The sequence below is a fragment of the Strongylocentrotus purpuratus genome, unplaced genomic scaffold (assembly GCF_000002235.5).
Source record: "Strongylocentrotus purpuratus isolate Spur 01 unplaced genomic scaffold, Spur_5.0 spur5_scaffold_5, whole genome shotgun sequence".
NCBI classification, from domain to species: Eukaryota; Metazoa; Echinodermata; class Echinoidea; order Camarodonta; family Strongylocentrotidae; genus Strongylocentrotus; species Strongylocentrotus purpuratus.
In genome coordinates, this window is record NW_022145611.1 from 23,544,771 (window position 1) to 23,564,080 (window position 19,310).

At 35.6% G+C, this 19,310-nt stretch overlaps 1 protein-coding gene across 1 annotated transcript in view; it reads right to left on the reverse strand.

Annotated features, from left to right (window-relative positions):
* Positions 1 to 19,310, reverse strand: part of LOC115919072 (tubulin polyglutamylase TTLL5-like) — a 51,129-nt gene that overhangs the window by 12,478 nt on the left and 19,341 nt on the right. The window contains exons 17-27 of the mRNA XM_030998966.1: positions 17,340 to 17,539; positions 16,291 to 16,353; positions 15,453 to 15,488; positions 12,872 to 12,949; positions 11,102 to 11,259; positions 10,183 to 10,702; positions 9,637 to 9,757; positions 9,110 to 9,256; positions 8,244 to 8,368; positions 7,035 to 7,360; positions 6,264 to 6,335 (exon numbers count right to left, since the gene is read on the reverse strand). Of these exons, the coding sequence (XP_030854826.1) occupies positions 6,264 to 6,335; positions 7,035 to 7,360; positions 8,244 to 8,368; positions 9,110 to 9,256; positions 9,637 to 9,757; positions 10,183 to 10,702; positions 11,102 to 11,259; positions 12,872 to 12,949; positions 15,453 to 15,488; positions 16,291 to 16,353; positions 17,340 to 17,539 (1,846 nt within the window). The remainder of the gene's footprint in view (positions 1 to 6,263; positions 6,336 to 7,034; positions 7,361 to 8,243; positions 8,369 to 9,109; positions 9,257 to 9,636; positions 9,758 to 10,182; positions 10,703 to 11,101; positions 11,260 to 12,871; positions 12,950 to 15,452; positions 15,489 to 16,290; positions 16,354 to 17,339; positions 17,540 to 19,310) is intronic.

Genomic DNA, 19,310 nt, shown 5'->3' on the forward strand with positions numbered 1-19,310 from the left:
TGTTTTTTTGCCATTCTATTTATAATCTGCTAAGAAAACAAGAACAAATATTCTTCATTTGCCTTAGAACGTATTAATGCATCTGTTTCAAAGTCACCACAGTATGAACCAAACTCTTTTTTTAATTTCACAGAACATTCACACTACTTATGAAAAGTTACAAAGGTTTTGCAATATGAATAAATCTGTCTATCATCTAAAATATAGGTTTCAGAAGATGGTCGGCATTTTAGAAGCAAGTGAAGATTTTGATACCTATAATCTCAATGCGTATCCTTAAAAACAAACCAATGTAATATGACTACATCTCTGCAATTTAATATCAATCATTTTTTGTTGTTAATCTTTAGCAAATGGGCTGTAGACTTTGTCAAATAGAGTTTGATATTTCAACAGCCACCACACAATCATGTTTTCACAAGTAGTAATCCAATTTCTCTTCATGCAATTCAATATTTTTTCAGGGAAACACTTTACTTTGCTACAAAACATTTCCTACTTGGGCCATAAAAGATACAAGACACCCAAGTGATTGAACTCCCGAGCTCACAACTGATGATTCTGAAACTACACAAATTTGATCCCAATTTCATGATTCTGTTCACAGTTCTTTGCTTCGACTCGGGAGATGTGGATTGATTGTTTTATCAACTGCCTTGGGGTTTAAAGGTAAAGACCAGTATTGGAAACGCCCCAATTTCAAAAAATGAAATGGAAGCTCTCATTACCAATCGTGTGAAAGAATATGTTTTGACTAATACATGATGATAAAAAATTTGCCGGGAAACCGCCTACTAATTCATATATTTGGTAAATTTGTTTCTCTCATGGTCTGTGAGAGATATAGGGTAGTCCCATATACATCTTTCTGTGTATAGTGCTTGTAACTTTACGAAGAATGGGCCAAATTTCTTATCATTTTGATGATTCCAAAACCTTGCAGATGCTAGATGCTAGATGATCAACCTTTTCTGATCGATTCCACAACGTTTCTTTCACAATGCAATCACATGACCATAACTGGTCTTTACCTTTAAAGCAAGGTTTACAAGTTCAAATCTCACCATGAACACACGGGCACAAGTCGCTGAACAGGTGGCCACCATATTACCAAGTTGATTTTCATATATTCGAGATGTCTTCTTACAAACAAATCACCTTCAAACTAGATTACTAAATGTACTTTAAGACAGTAAAAAAGGACAGTAGCACTGATCGTTTGGAATGATTTCTAGTTTCTAAGAAAAAGAACTTAAAATGCACTGGAATCATCTGCAAACAATCTGAAATTAAAGTAGTCAGGTACTTCATAAACTAAGAACTACAGAAAGCCGCTGAACTTTTTGTAGCAATGCATCTGATATATGCTTTTCTTCTGAAAAAGTTACACATGTTATATCAAATGTTTATTAAATCAAATCCTAAGAAAGGAATTTAAAACAAAAAGAATTAAAGGAGAATTGAACCTTCATATTACACATTTCTTGGTCATAATGGAGGTAGAATAAATAAATATAAGGTTTGAGAAAATCTTTACAACATTAAGAAAGTCTCATTTTTTTGGAACTTGGGAGTCAAGATCACAAGAGATATGGCAGGGAATCTCCACTTGGCAATTTGAACATCTTGAGATGATATACAAGAAAAACTCTCCTTTTGTTTTGCTTCCACTCAAATAACTTTCTCAGGACTTCCTCTTGAGCTTAAAATAGTATATAAAAATCCAGAACACTTGTCAAGACTGTCTCCATCTTACTATTACTATATTTAACTGCAAAGGAAGTGTATGAAGTAGTATCCATGAACTTTCAGGAATGTCTATGGCACAACCTCCACATACCAAGTCACATTCTCCTTTATAATACAAAGGGCTTTATTTCATTTCACCGCTGTCCTAGCATATGTCCACAATTCATTCTTCTCCCTACCCATACCATATCATACCATATCTCAAGCATGGACATTTATAAGCTATAAATTCACTTTGACATTTAGAAAATGTACAGAGGGGGCAGATGTTAGTAGGAACTCATTAGGAATGTTGTTTACCCGTTTCTTATGTCTGAAGGCCAATGTTCTTCACACTTGGAAATAGACATGAGCTCTCTTTCCTCATCTCCTTTTTTCCCTTCCTTCTTCAGATATTTTAAACTTGGCTCAGTGGGAATTAAAATATTTTCAACTATGCTTCTTTTTGCAATAAAACCATCACTTCTAACCTTCAAGGTGTGGGCAGTGTGACCTATTAATGTCTGTGGGATACTATTTAGGCTAGTTTCTGTTGATGAATGGAAAATACAGTATGTCCACATACAGAACACACAGGGCAGACTTTAGACCTAATTTTGAAAACATGTACTAAATAAGAAATTAATGGCTAATGACAAATTGGAATTCTAATGAAAATTGTACTACTACCACAGAGATGCCAACTTTTGGAAATCAGAAATAGGGAGGATTTGTAATCGACACCAATTAATGTGCGCGTAGCGCACATCTCGAGCGCGTAGCGCCCGACACATGCGGCCGGGGTCCAGGGCCCGCCTTAGGGCCCTGGAAGCTCTGGGGTTCTAGATGCTCTCTGGTGCAATCTGAGCCTTATTTTGGAGCATTTTACATGTGTATTTAGTTAAATAATTCCCCCTTTTTTTTTAAATAACATAAAAATTGTACAAAATGCATGATGAATTACTTTCAGACTTCCGATTACACAGGTACTTGATACTGTATTCGGTCTTATACTTCCGAGACCATTTCCTGGTCTTATTTTGCTGATTTTCCGCCATTTGGATTCTGTGGCAATATCCACGCATTGGTTACGGCGATCCATATGCTGAAACAATCTTTCGCTACTCTTAATTTGTCTTTTAACATAGTGGAATTATTACATGCTTAAGTTAGCAGATGATATTTCTCTTTCAATTCACAGATATATATACTGATAAGCGCCCTCCAAAAAAAATCATAATAAAAAAAAAAAAAAAAAAAAAAAAAAAAAAAAAAAATCATTTTTTTTTTTTTTTTTTTTTTTAATAAATCGGGAGGATAAGGATGGTGATCGTAAGGTCGGGAGTTGGGGTGAATTATCGGGAGCCTCCCGATAAAATCGGGAGGGTTGGCATCTCTGCTACCAATAGAAATAAAGGGCAAACCTACAGAGGGCAGGCTTCGCACTACCACTGAAAGAAAGCCTACATACATGACTGTTGACATTGTATTTGTATGACATAACTGACTGAAAATTGTACTCCAAACACAGAAATAAGAGTACAAGAAAGACTGATTAGCTTCCATACAATAAAATTGGTTTGTATGCCATTAGTATTCAAGAAATACCCGCCCCTTTCTGTCTCTTTTGCACCCTTCCTTTCCTACCTCTCTCCATCTCCAGCATTCTTCAAACTGATTTATGGAGAATGGTGATTATGGTTAACCAGGGATTTGAGAAAGCAGACAAAGCAAGTACATAGATTCAATCTCAACCAGCTGTTTGGCAATAAAGAAATATAAATCATTATCCCATCTAAGCCTTCTTTCAGATGAAGAATGCATTTCTCTTTATAGTTTTCATGGTTTCTATTTATTTTAGGTTTCTGAAACCTAAATCAACCATTTTTCTTTCTCCTCTAGTTCTCAATATCACATGCTTGCCTTGACCATAAATATAACTGTCTCGACCAGGATTCTTAATACCCCCTCGGCCAGAGCAATCCAAATAAGCTAATTGCAGTACATAACAATTTACAAAGCATTGTGACCTTCATCACAATTACATTGTATCATAAATAGAAATGTGGACAACTTAAATTCCTGCTCAGGAGAATAATTTTTAATAACCTGTTCGCCATTCATCTTATCAAGAGATAGCTACATTATTAATGCTATCATAAGAATGAACAATACACAATCGGATAGGCTTATGATGACTTAAAATGTGAAAAATAAATCAAATAATTACTGCATATAGAGCAATGACTATGTGTAGTAATAGACGCGTGCAACTATTTCCACTCATTTCATCAGCGTAACAGCATTTGCAAAACAATTCCTAGGAAAGACACATACCTGCATCTGAACATTGCACTCATATGCTCATTCGACAAATGTTCTTGTGAGGGTAATACACAGATTCGTGAATGGAGAATCACAAAACAGATAAAAAAGGCAATTATTGCTAATCCAAAACCACCATCAACAACAAAACACTCACAGAACTCACATACATGTGATATACATTATCAATATCAACATGAAGTTGTATCTTAAATAATAATATTAATTTGTAATTAATGTACAAAAATGTTATTTAAACTATTTGCAGTTAGATAACTGAAATATTTGTTATGTAAAGTGCAATGCAAATATTTCTGTATATAGATAATGATAGAGCATACATAGGAGGGAGGGAGGGAGGGAGGAGAGACAGAGTCAGACACACAGATTTTAATAAAAATGCAAGCAATGTTATATGAACATCTAGATATGCACTATATATGATCACAGCAGGGTTGGACCATCATATTTGAAGGGAAAAACTATATATATAAATACATGTACATCACTAAATAGGTAAGTGAATGTATGTGAATATATTATACAAACAAAGTATATGCTTAATATAAACACAGCAGTATGACAGAACAAACAGCAAGGAAACACAATGAAGCACTCACAGGAATAAACCCTGTTTAGCAATCCCAAATGAGAAGCATCAGACATACACTTATGAATTGCTATGAATTATTATGGTATATAAAAACTAGGGTCCATTTACTCTGTTTACTATCAATTTCTTCATTGTACCTGAAGTCACTTTCCTTATTCTGTGGGCAGGAAAAGGTCTTACTTTCATTATACCATCTTATGTCTCACACAAAAGTTTATGGTAAAATAGAAGAGACTGTCTTGAGACTGAAAACAAATTTGGTTAACAGACCTAAGTTAATGCAAAATGTTTGTCTAATATGTGCGCAGTATGTATGAAAGTTATTACGAAACCGTAATTACACTGAAAATGGGGGAAAATGGGGGCGAAACATCAAGAAAATTATAATTATCCTATTTCTTAAAGCTATGAATCACACTGACTACACTTAACCATCATCTGTAACACCAAAGAATAGTGGAATGAAAAGAGCCCATTAGAACTAGTATAACCTCTTCCATGTGATGAAGAAATTGGATCAAAGTGATTGAGATCCTGGGTGAAATGAAACCAAATCCAAGCTGTCCTTAAAAATGTAATGCATTTTTACATAACCAGCTGTTAGAATGTCACTTGCGTACTTGGGCAAGCAAAGTAATATTTCTTTAGATTTCGGTTTGATTACATTGCTGTCTGATCAAAGTATTGAAATGACAAAGAGATCCAGCCAGTTTTAATGAAATGATTGTGGGGGATGCACACAGACAAAGCTTATTCCACATGAGGGTGACTGATGATGTTGTCATTGGAATACTCATGTTGGTGAGTTCTGTGTGTTCTATAAAAACAGGGTACTGTTGCACAAAACTTACCATTGATGGTAACTTTGCCATCAATGGTAATTATGATTTGACTGTCATGTATCTACTTAAGGGATTGATCATAGAAAGGTCTGTAGGCCTATTGTCGATCCCTAAATTATCTGTTATGTTATATTTATGTTGTATTCTGTTTGTGTTTTGATTGTTTTGTATTTTTATCAGATTGTGGAAATAAATTTGAATTGAATTGAATTGAATCCTTGATTTTGAATGGCTGTTGAGCCCTGTTACCATGGTAGTTACCATCAATGGTAAGTTTTATGCAATGGGGCCCAGCTCAGCTATGACCAAGCAGTGAACTTGTTCTGAGCTTGTCAGATACATTCATTTTGGGCTAGAAAACTATGATGCAACCTAATTTATACATTGAAACTTGTATGTAAAAACTGTTCAAGGGACACATGAAATCTGGTCTTTATGTACAGGTTCCTTTAGTACAGGTTTCAACACGAAACCATATTCAAGGGATACAAAAATTGTGGTCTTTCTGTACAGGTGGTCACTAAAGCAGGTTGGACTGTACTACAATATATGCCAGTATCTTTGAAGAGGTATGAGAAATTAGCTGAACATGAACGATCTTCAATGCATCCCCCGTGAATTTGTAAATTTATGATGAACATGATTTAGTAGCACCCTGAATCCAATACAATATGTTGTGCATGACATGAAATCTTTATAACCATGACAAGCAAACCGAGTGCATGATGGGGTACAGACAAAAATGGCAAGCTGACCTGCTGCGGCATAGTAGTGCTGGAGTGCTTTGGTCGAGTGGACACCATGCTTTGCTGCCACTGAGTTGGAATCTAGAATACATGCATGCAACGATAGACTTAGAACCACTAGCCCAAGTGTATGATTCATTGTAACTTTCCCACTGCTGTTCATGTGAGAATCTTGAAAACATTTCCAGTTTACTGCTTGACTGCATATATATTTATTTGAATTTCCATTTCACTTACGAAGAATACGTAATTCTGTTTTCATTTTGTATGTGCATTACAAGTATGAGAATATATATCGTATGCAATATTTCTTCAAATTAAAGTGCATATCCTTGTAAAACACTTGGATACTAGTCATTAATATGCTAAGATGTTTAATTTGCTGAGAAACATGCAGAATTTAATCTGACTGGAATTATTAAGTTTTTAATATCATTCATACAACATTTGAAAAAATAAGACAAAGAAAAGTACAGTTGAAACATGTCAATACATTTGCCCTGAAGTATGCATGCACTAATAATAGCAAAGCACCTGACACCAAGCATTTCACCATAGCCACCAAACTAAGTTCAGAAAAGACAAGTATTCCAGTGTCATTACAGACATGAATGATTAATTGCTTTTAAAATTACCACATTCAAATTAGGCAATTTTGAAGTAAGACAAAAGCAACAATAACAAATTGGGAAGAGAAAAACATGGCGCCTAGTTGTACTCATTTATCTCATATATGTTTTTATAAGATACAGTAATGTGAAGCATAATAGTAGGACTTACTTATATCTTTGGCTATATCTCCGGCAGCTCCGCCACCCTTATTGCTAGAATGCAGGTTCTCAGTCGAACTTGATCGCCGATGCAACAGTGTCGGTCCCCCATTGGTCCCATGTTTAAGCTGATGTTGCTGCAACTGTTGCTTATGGTGGTGATGGTTGTTGTGGTGGTGTTGATGATGATGTTGCTGGTTGGTGCTGTTGACCGAGGTAGGTTGAGCCATCATCTCCGAGACCGATTTGGGGTTGTTCGTACTGGTCCCTAGGAAGATGCTGGCAGATTTGTTCTGTTTGGTGTACGTGGTGAGTAGCTCCTCTAGCTCGTTCTCACTGAGATCAATGGAATATATACAATAGTGTCAGTCATACATCTGGCGGGTGTTTCACAAAACTTGTCATCAGTGACAAGTGACAGTTTGGGTTATAAGCTAGTGAAATCCTTGCTTCTGATTGGTTATTAGCAGATTTGTCACTGATTTTTGTCATTTGTCATTGAAAAAAGGCTTTGTGAAACAGGGCCCTGAACGAGGCCATATTCATTTTGTGATAGACAAGAGTTATCCATGTCAAATCAATTGGGCTTTAGAGCAACCTGCTGCTGATTCATTTGGAAATGCACTTTGCTCCAAATGACAGGATATGGGTCAGTGTTTAAAAAACAAAACATGTTAAATGATTTATAAAAAAAAGACATAGAAAACACACTCCAATGTTTGACTTTCAAAACAAAGCAGACAGAATCATCATTAAATGCTTCAATGCCTCAGATCATGAATTGTGCCCAGTTGAAAGGATGTTTTAGAGCTGACATATTAACTCACTTCTGGCTAGAAACTGACAAATTTTTCTGATTGGATCATAAAATTCAGGATACATCAGTTAACATTCGACTTACCAACTATTGCCAAACACTGCCTATTACTAACTAATATCAGGCATTTTTTTATTTTAAAGTCAGGTAAGTCAAATAAAATGAATGTGCAAATAGCTCTCAAGTCCTCAGCTGCTTTGAAATAACTACTACATCCAGTCAAAGGCAATACCATTTATATTTACTAATATGAAATCCATTTATATAATAATCACTAAATTTGGTTATGAAATCTTCTATTGGTTAATATTCATATGAATGTTACTGCTAGAGTGGTATATGGTTAGTCTGTATTAAACAGAAAGTGTACTTGTATCAAATCTTCAGTTTGTTAGTACTCACTTGGCGACTCCAACAAAATGAGTGAACCTGTTGTCTTCAATGCTCTCCTCATCCTCTTCAAACTGATGATGATTGTGAGGTTTGACTATCTTCTTGGGTTTCATGTTCTCCATCTCCTCTGTCTCCTACAGGTATTAGAGATAACATAACAAAGGGGAATTTGATTACTTTGTTAACTACATTAGAACCTTCACATAGTTTCTTATCACAGAGCCTCAGATGTGTGCACAGTTATCATACCTGCCAACATTTGAAAATAAGAATTAGGAATTTTTAACATGGTATGCCTTCGAAATTAAGTAATCTGTACCCTTAACAGGCATTTGCAAATGCAGCAGCATATAACTGGCAATACGCGGTAAATCTGTACACAAAAGCGAATACAAATTCGCTGCTCAATCATGCAGCCATTCAATGCGCGCAATACGTGAACTCTCACATTACGGCACATGATAAAAGAAGCTTAATTTGGCTCAAGCGATGTAAAACATTTTTTTTGTTGAAAATCAGAATATTCTGGATTATTTGTAAGGATTGGCAGGTATGAGTGATACATAGCCTTAACACATTGCATGACAGTTGCAGGGGGAGGGGGTGTAATTTCACGTCAAGGTTTCTTGCACGTAACTGGAAAGTACTTTTTGAGGAGGGTGCAAGGCACCCAAGGCACCTATGAGGGATCATTAGAAATATGTGCGAATCACAAAAGTTAGCCTACCACCGGAATGCAGGTGCAGACACGCACATGTGACCACAGCAGGAGGCATCTAATTTGATTTTGGTACAAAACACACTTTCATAGACTCTAGCCTGATATATGTTTGGCTTATCGTTTATTGGATTACAAGATTATAAATTATACCCACCTTGCTATATATCTGGACAAAGTCAACCAGTTGCTTGGCAAGGATTCTCCTTCTGTCGTGGATGGGAAGCTTCCGACTCGGAACTATCACTTTGAACTGCTGTTGAAGATTGCTTGCTGCCCTCTTCAGGAACCGCAGAACCAGATCCTATTAAACAAACATACACAAATCAGGTTACATGGCAAAAAGTGTATATTTTATACACAGATATGAAGGAAGAAGTCGGTGAAGAACAATAATGTTTGAGGGAAGGAATAGGAGGGGAGAAATAATTCAATAGACAAGGAAAAGTGAGAAAGTGTACTGACAGAAAGGAAAGGATGCAGACAGGATAAGATAAAGATAAATCAGCAGAGAAACAAAAGAAAAATGATCTGCAGATTACACAAAAGATTTTTGGCAAGATGGTATTAAGAAAATCCATCAAATCATTAGTAAGACTACCATACCCATACAGTGTGCATGAATTGACTGGTCATAGAAAGAAACAACATAATTACCAATGTGTATCATCTAAAGTATCTCACCATTTGTTCATCATGCTGGTCTATCTCATCTAGTTTCTCCGGTGGTTTGCTTGTCTCAGCGAGTAGTCTCTGTTGAACTCTCAGCAGGTATGTTGCAAAGGCATCTCTGGCTTGCAGCTTGCTGTAGATTCAAGAGAAATCATCATCATTAAGAATAAAGGATTATCAAATAACATGTCTCATTGGCACACAATCAGACCACCAGCAATACATGGGCAATGTGTACACTGACCAGACCAAATAGAACAAATAGAATTGATAACATTGATTTCCAAGACAAACACAAGATGGAAACACTATCATTATCTAGTATTCTTGAACTGTGAAAATGTATAGTTGTATATTCTGATAGGCATGAAGCTTACAATCATAATATACTGTATCTTTACAGAAATATACATGCACTAGAAACAAAAACAATAGTCCTCAATGGAACTCAGTACAATAAATATCGTGAACATCAAGAAAATATGTCAATTTTGAGCAAAAGACAACTATGATAGTCATGCAATTGGACAACACAAAAGAAGAAGAAAGAAATCTCACCTTAGGTCACCACCCCTGTCCAAGATGTCAGGAACATTGACCAACTCTCGTATCTCCTCTTTGGTAGGTCCCTTGGGTTTCTGTATCTCCAGCACCATCCTGGCTCCAGCATTGCTCTCTGACCCTCCTGTCTTGGCCCCTCCTGACCCCTGACTGGGTCCCACTGGGGGTTTCCCATGCACCCAGGTACCAGATGAACTTGTTGTACTTGTCGGTTCCCCACCACCACCACCACCACCGCCCCCTTTGTCTACGCCCTTCGTGCCGTTGATGTTTGACTGTGATACACTAGAGTTCTGTTTTGATGATGTTGGTCGTTTTTGTTGCTGTTGTGTAGCTGCAGCAGTATTGGTTGAAGTAGTTTGTTGGGCAGCAGGTTCGGCCTGCTTTGCAGAGTTTTTGCTTTGCCCTGTTTGGGGGCGAGAATCCAGTTTGCCCTGAGCAAGAGGTGCCCTAGATGGCGCCGTTTCTGACTTCACCTCAGCTTTGCTCGGTACTGCATTCCTGGGGTTTGGTGCTGCTGAGAGTGAAGAAGAAAATAGGACCATTAATACATAAACCATATGAATAGCATTGACTCATTCATTTGTTAATAACTACATGGGACAATCTTTCCTCATAAAATTCAAACAGATTTAAAAAATCATCAGGATAGATTATAACCAATTTTGTAACAAGTTGGACAATGAAATAAGAAACAGACTTTTAACAAATCTATACAAAATATCATCAGTGACTTGTAATTCATAACTTCATGGCATTATTAGTAGTAAGTAGTCTTTTATGTAGCCAAGGAGTATGTAGCCAAAGTAAAACTCCCTGAATGTAGCATCACTGTATCCTCCTCAATCCCTCATAGCAGATGTACTGTGAATGGACAAATGAGACACGCATTCATCTTCCACCAGCATGAACCTACCTATCCTCTTAGTGGCAGGAAACTTGTTGCGGACCTTGGTGCGCAGGCTGCGCCTTTCTCCAGAGTTGTCTTTGGTACTGAGCTTCCTGAGTAACTGAGCTAAGTGCTCCTCAACCTCCCTCTCCTGGAGTTCCTGCATCATCCCATGGGACATCTTCCTGTTGTCATGGAAACATAAACATCATTAGGATTGTTCTGACATGAGGAACCTACACTGGATTTACAGACCATACTCATTTTTTTTCTCTATTGAAAAATTGAAATAGAGCAAGACAACAAAACCATATAGATGTGAATAGCTGGAGGCTATGAAGCCTATTTCCACGTGAAGATAGTTTGCATCGGTATGTGGTATTTCATTTTTTTAAATGGTGATATGACTAGTTTAAAAAAAAAGTGTACTTGGTTTTAACAAGTGCAATATCATAAATCACACTTCAAAATTACTATTAATTGAATGTCAAAACATTTTTGCTCAAACAAAAGATATTCCTGTTGAAACTGGTGCAATATGTGTATAAAAAAATGAACAGTCCATTATATTATTGTGACAATCAGACAATTTAATGTTTAATTGCCCCAGTTTATAATATAACACACATGTATTAGACAGGAATTATTATTTACTGGTAAATAATAGTTTTACAAATCACAAATGAAAAGTGTTTTTCTATAGATGAAAAGGAAGAAATTATTATAAACATGTATTGTCATAAAAAAAACATGCTAAAATATTTTAAAATCACATCAAGAACTGCATAACAGACTCGGAGAGAAAAAAAACTAAGTGCTACTTCTAGCAAATATAAGACGTGCAGAGAAACAAATGATAAATGTGAAAGATATGGGAGAGTGATATAAAAAGATGTAATACTGATATCTAATATACAAGAAAAGGTAAAACCCTTTTCTACAGAGAAAAGGTGAGTGGTGTACGTTTATATAATTATGATTTCTGTGAAGTTATTTTGAAGAATACAACTTGTAATGGGGGGGGGGGGGGGGGGGGGGGAATGATCAGAATAATAAAATGTATGGCATGTTTACTCTAAAACATTCAACCTTCTATACTTACACTGATCATGCAGTTAGTATACCAACATTAATATGCAGAATACCTGTCCCTTATGAAACCAATAAAAAGATTATTATATATAGATGTATTAAACAAGCATATTTGGGAGATTAAAACTGAAAGCATAAGCTCAAACCAAAGTTAATACTTCTTTGACCAAAACTGATTATATTGATTACTCTGAACAATTAATATTTGAAAGAGATTGGAGGTAAATATTTCATCAAAACAAGAAACAAAGATAACAGGACTCACATTGCACAAGGAGCTAATATGTTACTGAAATGCTTTGTATATATGTACCACATATACATGTATATGAAATATGTAACCAAATATACACAAAAATTATTTTGACTTAACAAACACCCAATTTTATAAGAAAAATAGAAAATTATACGATCCTTTCTCTTTGATGTGAACAAATTGAAATAGCCCCTGATATAATAACATAATAATGAAGAAGAACTGGGAATTCCAATGCTATAAGATATTCTGTTAACTATTTTTGAGGTGATCTTGTTGAAGATCCTGTAAACCGAAAAAACACAATACTAACTGAAATTGTTATAGCCAGGATAAAATGGTAGCAATACTACTCATATACACAGATATGTCTGACAAGATTCAAAGGCTGCATTTCAGTTGCACATTAGCTCTGGGTGCGGATGCGAAGCTAGGACATCGGAACTTACGTGCACTGCCTGGCTCGGGACGAAGCCAGGGACGAGTGAGCTGATTTAGATCTGGGAGATGTGCTACTAGAATCCACACTGCGTAAATGAACACACGGTAGAGGTACAAAGGGGAGGAATATATATATAGTGGAAGAGCAGAGATTTATTGCAATTTGGTCTATATTAATTCTAGCCAGCTCGTCTAATACATTCAAACCTGCTTTAGTGACCACCTGTCTACAAAGGCCACATTTGTTGTTTCCCTTGAAAATGGTTTCTCATTGAATCATGTGCTAAAGGAACCTGTCTACAAAGACCACCTGTCTACAAAGGCCACTTTTTGTGTTTCCCTTTGGTGGTCGCTATAGACAGGTTTGATTGTACAACTCCGTCAAAGTAAAATTCATGTTTAATCTATTATTTGTCTCACCTTATTTTTCCTACTCCAATTTTGTCTTAAATTTCATTTAGTCGGAGGGAAAAGTTTCTATATATATATATATATACATATGTGAGGGTAAATTTCCAACCTAATGGACGGTAAGTGGAATTTGTTGAAAATGCTGCAAAATCAAATTAGACGAACTGGGAATCAATCCTGGTTGTAGACCAAATGGCAATTTACCATGGAGGAACATGAAGGTAGGATATGGAGGAGGAATCTAGGATGGAAGGATGAAAAGATAGGTCGACATATATATATATATATATAGAGAGAGAGAGAGAGAGAGAGAGAGAGAGAGAGAGAGAAGGTTGGGAAGGGAGTGCAAAGTAAACACTGCAAACATGTGTTATCAACAACAAAAAATATGATAAGGGTGTTAATATGAATTCAAATCTCAAAGTGAAAATGCCATGGTGCAACAATGTGAATGCTTGATTGAATCTACTAATAGATGCCTATTTTGCTAATATAACTAGTGAGCACTATAATAATCACTCATATCATAGAATATATATATACATTTTGTCTTCTTGTTTTTAACCAAACCAACTATCAGGATGGACTTTTTCTTTAATATTATAATTTATAGACTGTAGCATACCAGGGCCCCGACTTATAAAGAGTTATGATTAATCGCAACTCTTTTACAATTGATATCAACCAAAACTATGTATATAAGAGATAGAGAATGCAAACTTGGACTAGTTATTGATTCAACTCTTTATAACCAGTCACACCATAGCATTCCTGCAAATACCAAGCCAAAATAAGCTAAAAACTGCATAGAAATTAAAGTAAACAGAAGCTATTAATCAATTTTCACTGCAGTAGAACTCTTGCAATAGCAATACATGCATATATCAAAAAACAAAATAATTTAATTTTTCATACATCAAATACATACTTTGAAGGAGATATAATTAAAAAGATTGTTCTCAATGTGCTCACTGCTCATTACATAAAGGTATGAACTTCATGTATATATACAGATGGCAACAGATAATAGATATTATTAACCGTATCAGACATCTGAGCAGGGCAATTTTTAAATGGTATTGCCCTCAAGGTTTTGATGGATAAGTCACCAAAATTACAATAAGTTAGTCCGCGCAGAAAAGTCAATGGGATTTTGTGTGTAATTTGGCGGGCAATATAGGTTATATAGAAAACCAATGCGCAAATATTTTACCCCGCTCAGAAGAGTCAATGGGATTTGTGTGTAATTTGGCGGGCAATATAGGTTATACAGTAAGTCAATGGACAAATATTTTAGCCCGCTCTGAAAAGTCAATGGCAAAATGCGTGTTAAACTAGTGCGCAATAATGTAGTGCCAGTTGTAATTTACATCGCGCATCAGCTATTGTAATTTACATCGCGCATCGTGTATTAGAAAATGCGCACTTTGCGCGAACTCCATTGTGACGTAACAATCACACCCTAGGCAAACTGTTTGCAGTGTATCGAAAATCTGTCAAACACTGGATGAACAGTGCTGGTTTGACAATGTTTTTGCAACTTCTAATGCTAGGAAACCCTGTGTAGCCTACATAATTTAAGAGTATAAGATAGTAAGAGTTTCTTGTTTGCTCTAGATGTCTGATGTGGTTAATAATAGTAATATTGACTGCCTAATTCAGGGCAATACGACTTGTCATATATCACCCTCACCTTCGGTTCGGGCGATATATGTCGTATTGCCCAGAAGGCAGTCAATATTACTTAAGTATTATTGCAGTTCACTTATATTCTAATATGCATTGCATATCACATAGACATAAGTAAAAACTACTGGTAGATAGATATGTTTATGATTACCACATATTAATACAAATCTAAATATATCTAAATCTGACCTAATTACCGTTATTTTTTGGTAGTGATGCGTCTTGAAATACAATAAGATATAGATATAGGCCCAAGCATGAGAATGACATGAAATCAGCATGGAAGGGAAATCATTTTATCAATTCAAGATAATTTTCATGCAAAATCTTATAAACATTACCATTTTGGGAGAAGTAGAAAATATCAAAAACAGGAAAAGCAAAATCACCTTTCTAAAATGAAAACCAAAAAGTAACTCTGCCCAAAATGTAAAAAATCATGCTCCGAATCAATGCTTGCTTCATGCAAGTGAAATATGAAAGCATTACCTTGCAGAGTGTGGAATATAGGTCCTTTGACCATGCCTAGAACGCAATAGAAGATACCACTAAGGTCAATCATAGGGGGCAATGTTCACACTGGACCATAAGTACTGGGTCAAAATCTAGTCTTAGTTTTATATGTTAATGTGAACACACACCATTCTAAAATCCAGGTCAGACTTTATATATTGGGAATAAAATAAAGTTTGTACAGGAATTCAACACAATCTCTCATATTCTGCTCTGACATTAGTTGTTAAATTTAACCCCTAACACTAGGTCCAATGCTTATGTGAAGATTGTACAGCACAATCCTTCCTATAACACTCGAACCCATGACCCAAGATTAGCGATTGATAAAGAGGAAACACACAAACATATTTGGGGCAGAAGAAGCAAGTTTTAAGAACATTTGCAACTTGATTGAATAAATATTGGCTAAGATCTATAATAATTATCACACCAAGCCTTATTCTCTATTTACCTGATATACAGGAAAGCAAAGACAATTCAGCATCAGCACAATAACAAGACAGGTGCTTGAACGCAAGTGGATAAATAATATGCAAATTGCAGGACATTTGAACCAGCATTTAATATATTAGGATGTGCATATAACAGCAAAAATAGTTGTAAAGAAGCAATCTGTTTTATACACTTCTATCCCGATGGAAATATGATTAACATATATATGCAAACAAATAGATATAATAGCACACTGAATCTAAATCAGATGAAATAATAATAATCATGGCATGGAGCTGATGTTAACCAATACCTCTAAATATGTAATGGATAATATGGGCCACTACCAACACGGAAGCATGGTGTTAATGAAACTTACTTGTCAGAGAAGAGTCTGGAATGTAGTAACTGGTTCATAGAATTCCTGCTTTCCATTAACGAACTGCGAGGAAAAATTGAATACAAAGAAGAGGAACATACAAAGCATTTAGTCCTGTTCATTGTCATGTCAGAAACTGCATCCATCTGTATCAAACATTTGAGGGGTGTTTCTTAAACCCAAAACAACCGTAAACTACTTGCATAGCATTATTTTCCATTTCCGATGGATCAGTAAATAAACAAAATTATCATTACTTTCATTATGGGTTACATATCAATATTCATATCATAGCTCTACATACAGTATCATATATATATATATATGAAAGTATGCAATACCCTAAAAATACAGTCACATAGGCTTTAACATACTCTTAAAGGTTCTTGACATATATGTTTGTTCATCATTTGTCCCAAGCAAGTAAAATGATCTTGCAGCTTCCAAGAAAAAACAGATTTTGGGAGACCACTGCTTTTTGACACATTGAAAATTTATATTTTGTTTGTATTTTCTAAAATTTGTCATGCAGACCAGAGTTACACTCTACCAACTAGACCACAACAATCGATGAACAGTCAAATATATCTCAGTGGTCACCTCTCCATAAAGGCCACCTTTCTATAGTGGCCATGTACTTTGTCTCCCTCAAGATCAAGTTGTATGTTATAGAAGTACAGTGGCTAGCTTCTCTGTTTCCTGTGGGTGGCCTCAATATCCAGGTTTAACTGTATATCGCTACTGAGAGCAAAACCAGTATTATCTTGTATTACATTACTAAAGCTAATGCCATTCTGGATCTAACCACATGATGCATGATCTGGATGAAAACTTCTATTTGGAACTACTACAGTCAAACCTGTCTATAGCGACCACCCAAGGTGTAGGCAGGTTCAGGCTGCTTTACAAAGTTTTTGCCTTGCCCTGTCTGGGGGCAGGTTCCTTTAGTACATGTTTCAATGAGAAACCATTTCAAGGGAAACAAAAAATGTGGTCTTTGTAGACAGGTGGTCACTAAAGCAGGTTTGAATATATTTAGAATGACTCACCCATATTTCTCCATGGAATTTGGTGAAGGGAATGTCCTCATCCAGCCGCCTCTTCTGGCGTATTCCTCCTTGCTCTCTAGGACTATCTTACGCTCCTCTAGAGTCAGTCCAGAACTGTCTTTGGGACCTGCTGATGCTGCAGCAGACTTTGGTCTAGAGAGCTTATTACCCATCATCCCAGCCGAGTTGGGTCGTTGACGCTTTGGGATGTAAGATAAAAGTGTTATCAATGTGTCCAATAGTGCTTGAAACTTTAGAATGGTATACATAAGATATTGAGAGATGCTGAGAGGGAGGAGGGTATTAATCCTGTGCTAACGGATACGAGTTAAGAAAATCTTTCTCATACTAAACAGATAATTGCCAAATGGCAATAAGAAAATGCACAGCAATGTTTGGTTAAAGGTATTACAAAGTTTTGGGAAATTTTGGAAATTGGGTGGATAGTGATTCTTTACAATTTTGATATATTTGGATGCCCCTGTGGATGTATTATAAGCACTAGAAATTTTAGCCTCTAAAACACTTTTGCTTTCGAGAAAAATTGAATATAACAATTTACCGGTGCTCCCGGTAAATTTCGATAAATTTCAAATAGCGCCTACGGCCGTACAGTGGTAGCTGCGACCATGGAAATCTCAGAAGATATAGTTGTGATACATAATTTCCAAACGGGAATCGCTAATTGATCGATTTTAGTCAAGAAATATTGTTTTATAGCTTAATTAATATCTTGACCTTGAGAGGGAGCTATACAACATAAAGAGTTTATTATTTACAATTTCATAACTTTAGACTCAATTTCAACGGCGACAATGATCACTAAATATTGTAGGATCGCATATGCTTCCAATATGTTCATTTGAACCCAATTCATGACCCTATACCAAAACTTTGTATTACCTTTAATGAGAGTAGTCAGCATTATTTTTCTAGTAGTTCTAGTTTTCTACTAATGATTGAAAGGTATATCAGTCTATATACCAGTACAGATTAAGGAATATTTAACAATTTTGCAGCCCTATGAACTTGGCTTAAACTAACTTGAAATACTGTTACTTATTTGTTTGATTCTATATTAAACATAACTTAGTATAATCCTGAATTACAAGTCTTTTGATATCGGCAGACCGACAATATAAACAAATATATAAAGGAGGGAAAATTTTCATTTGATGTAAAACACTAAAAAACAATGCATCTTTATCACATAGAACTAGCACTATCTCTTAGATTTCAAACACAAAGAAAAAAGGGGCAGTGAGATAAAAGGTTTTACAAAAAAGAAAGAAAGAAAATGAAGTAAAGTGAGAAAGGAGAGGAAGAAGAGAGAAGGTAAGAAAAATGCAGGAAGATGTTAGATGTGAGGTTCTAAATTGGAATAAAAGAGCTAGACAAATAAAATTCAATGAAAAAAAAAAAAAGCAAATTATCTGAATGGTAAAATTCTTCTCTTCAACAAAACTCACCGAGAAGGCAGAGCCAATGCGCTCCTTCTACGTATAGGATATGAGTGTGTACACAGCAAATTCAATGATGAATGGATCATGCAAACAGGAGTGAAGTGAAGAAATGAATGTAAGAGAATTAATGGTTAATACTTTAAGAAACAGAACAAAGATAAACAATGAAATATTCTTTGTCAACCTGTCAACCTTGCTTTTCAAAATTCTTTCACTATCCAAAAATAATCATCACAATCAATGATCATTTTGAAAAATTGATTTCTCTAACTTTTCATTCACCTTCCAATATCTAGTATTATGTGGCATTCATCAACATACATAGTTGTTGAGAAGGTAAAGTTCCTGCAATTCAACTAATCAACATTTTGATGAAAACCCTATACAAAGAAAAGTATCAAGAGGTTTAAGTTGCGATCAGGTAAAGTTAAAAATTTAAAGATAGGAATTATTTTTTGTGCAGATCAAAAATACAGAATATCTACTTAATTGCTACAGACAGGACTTT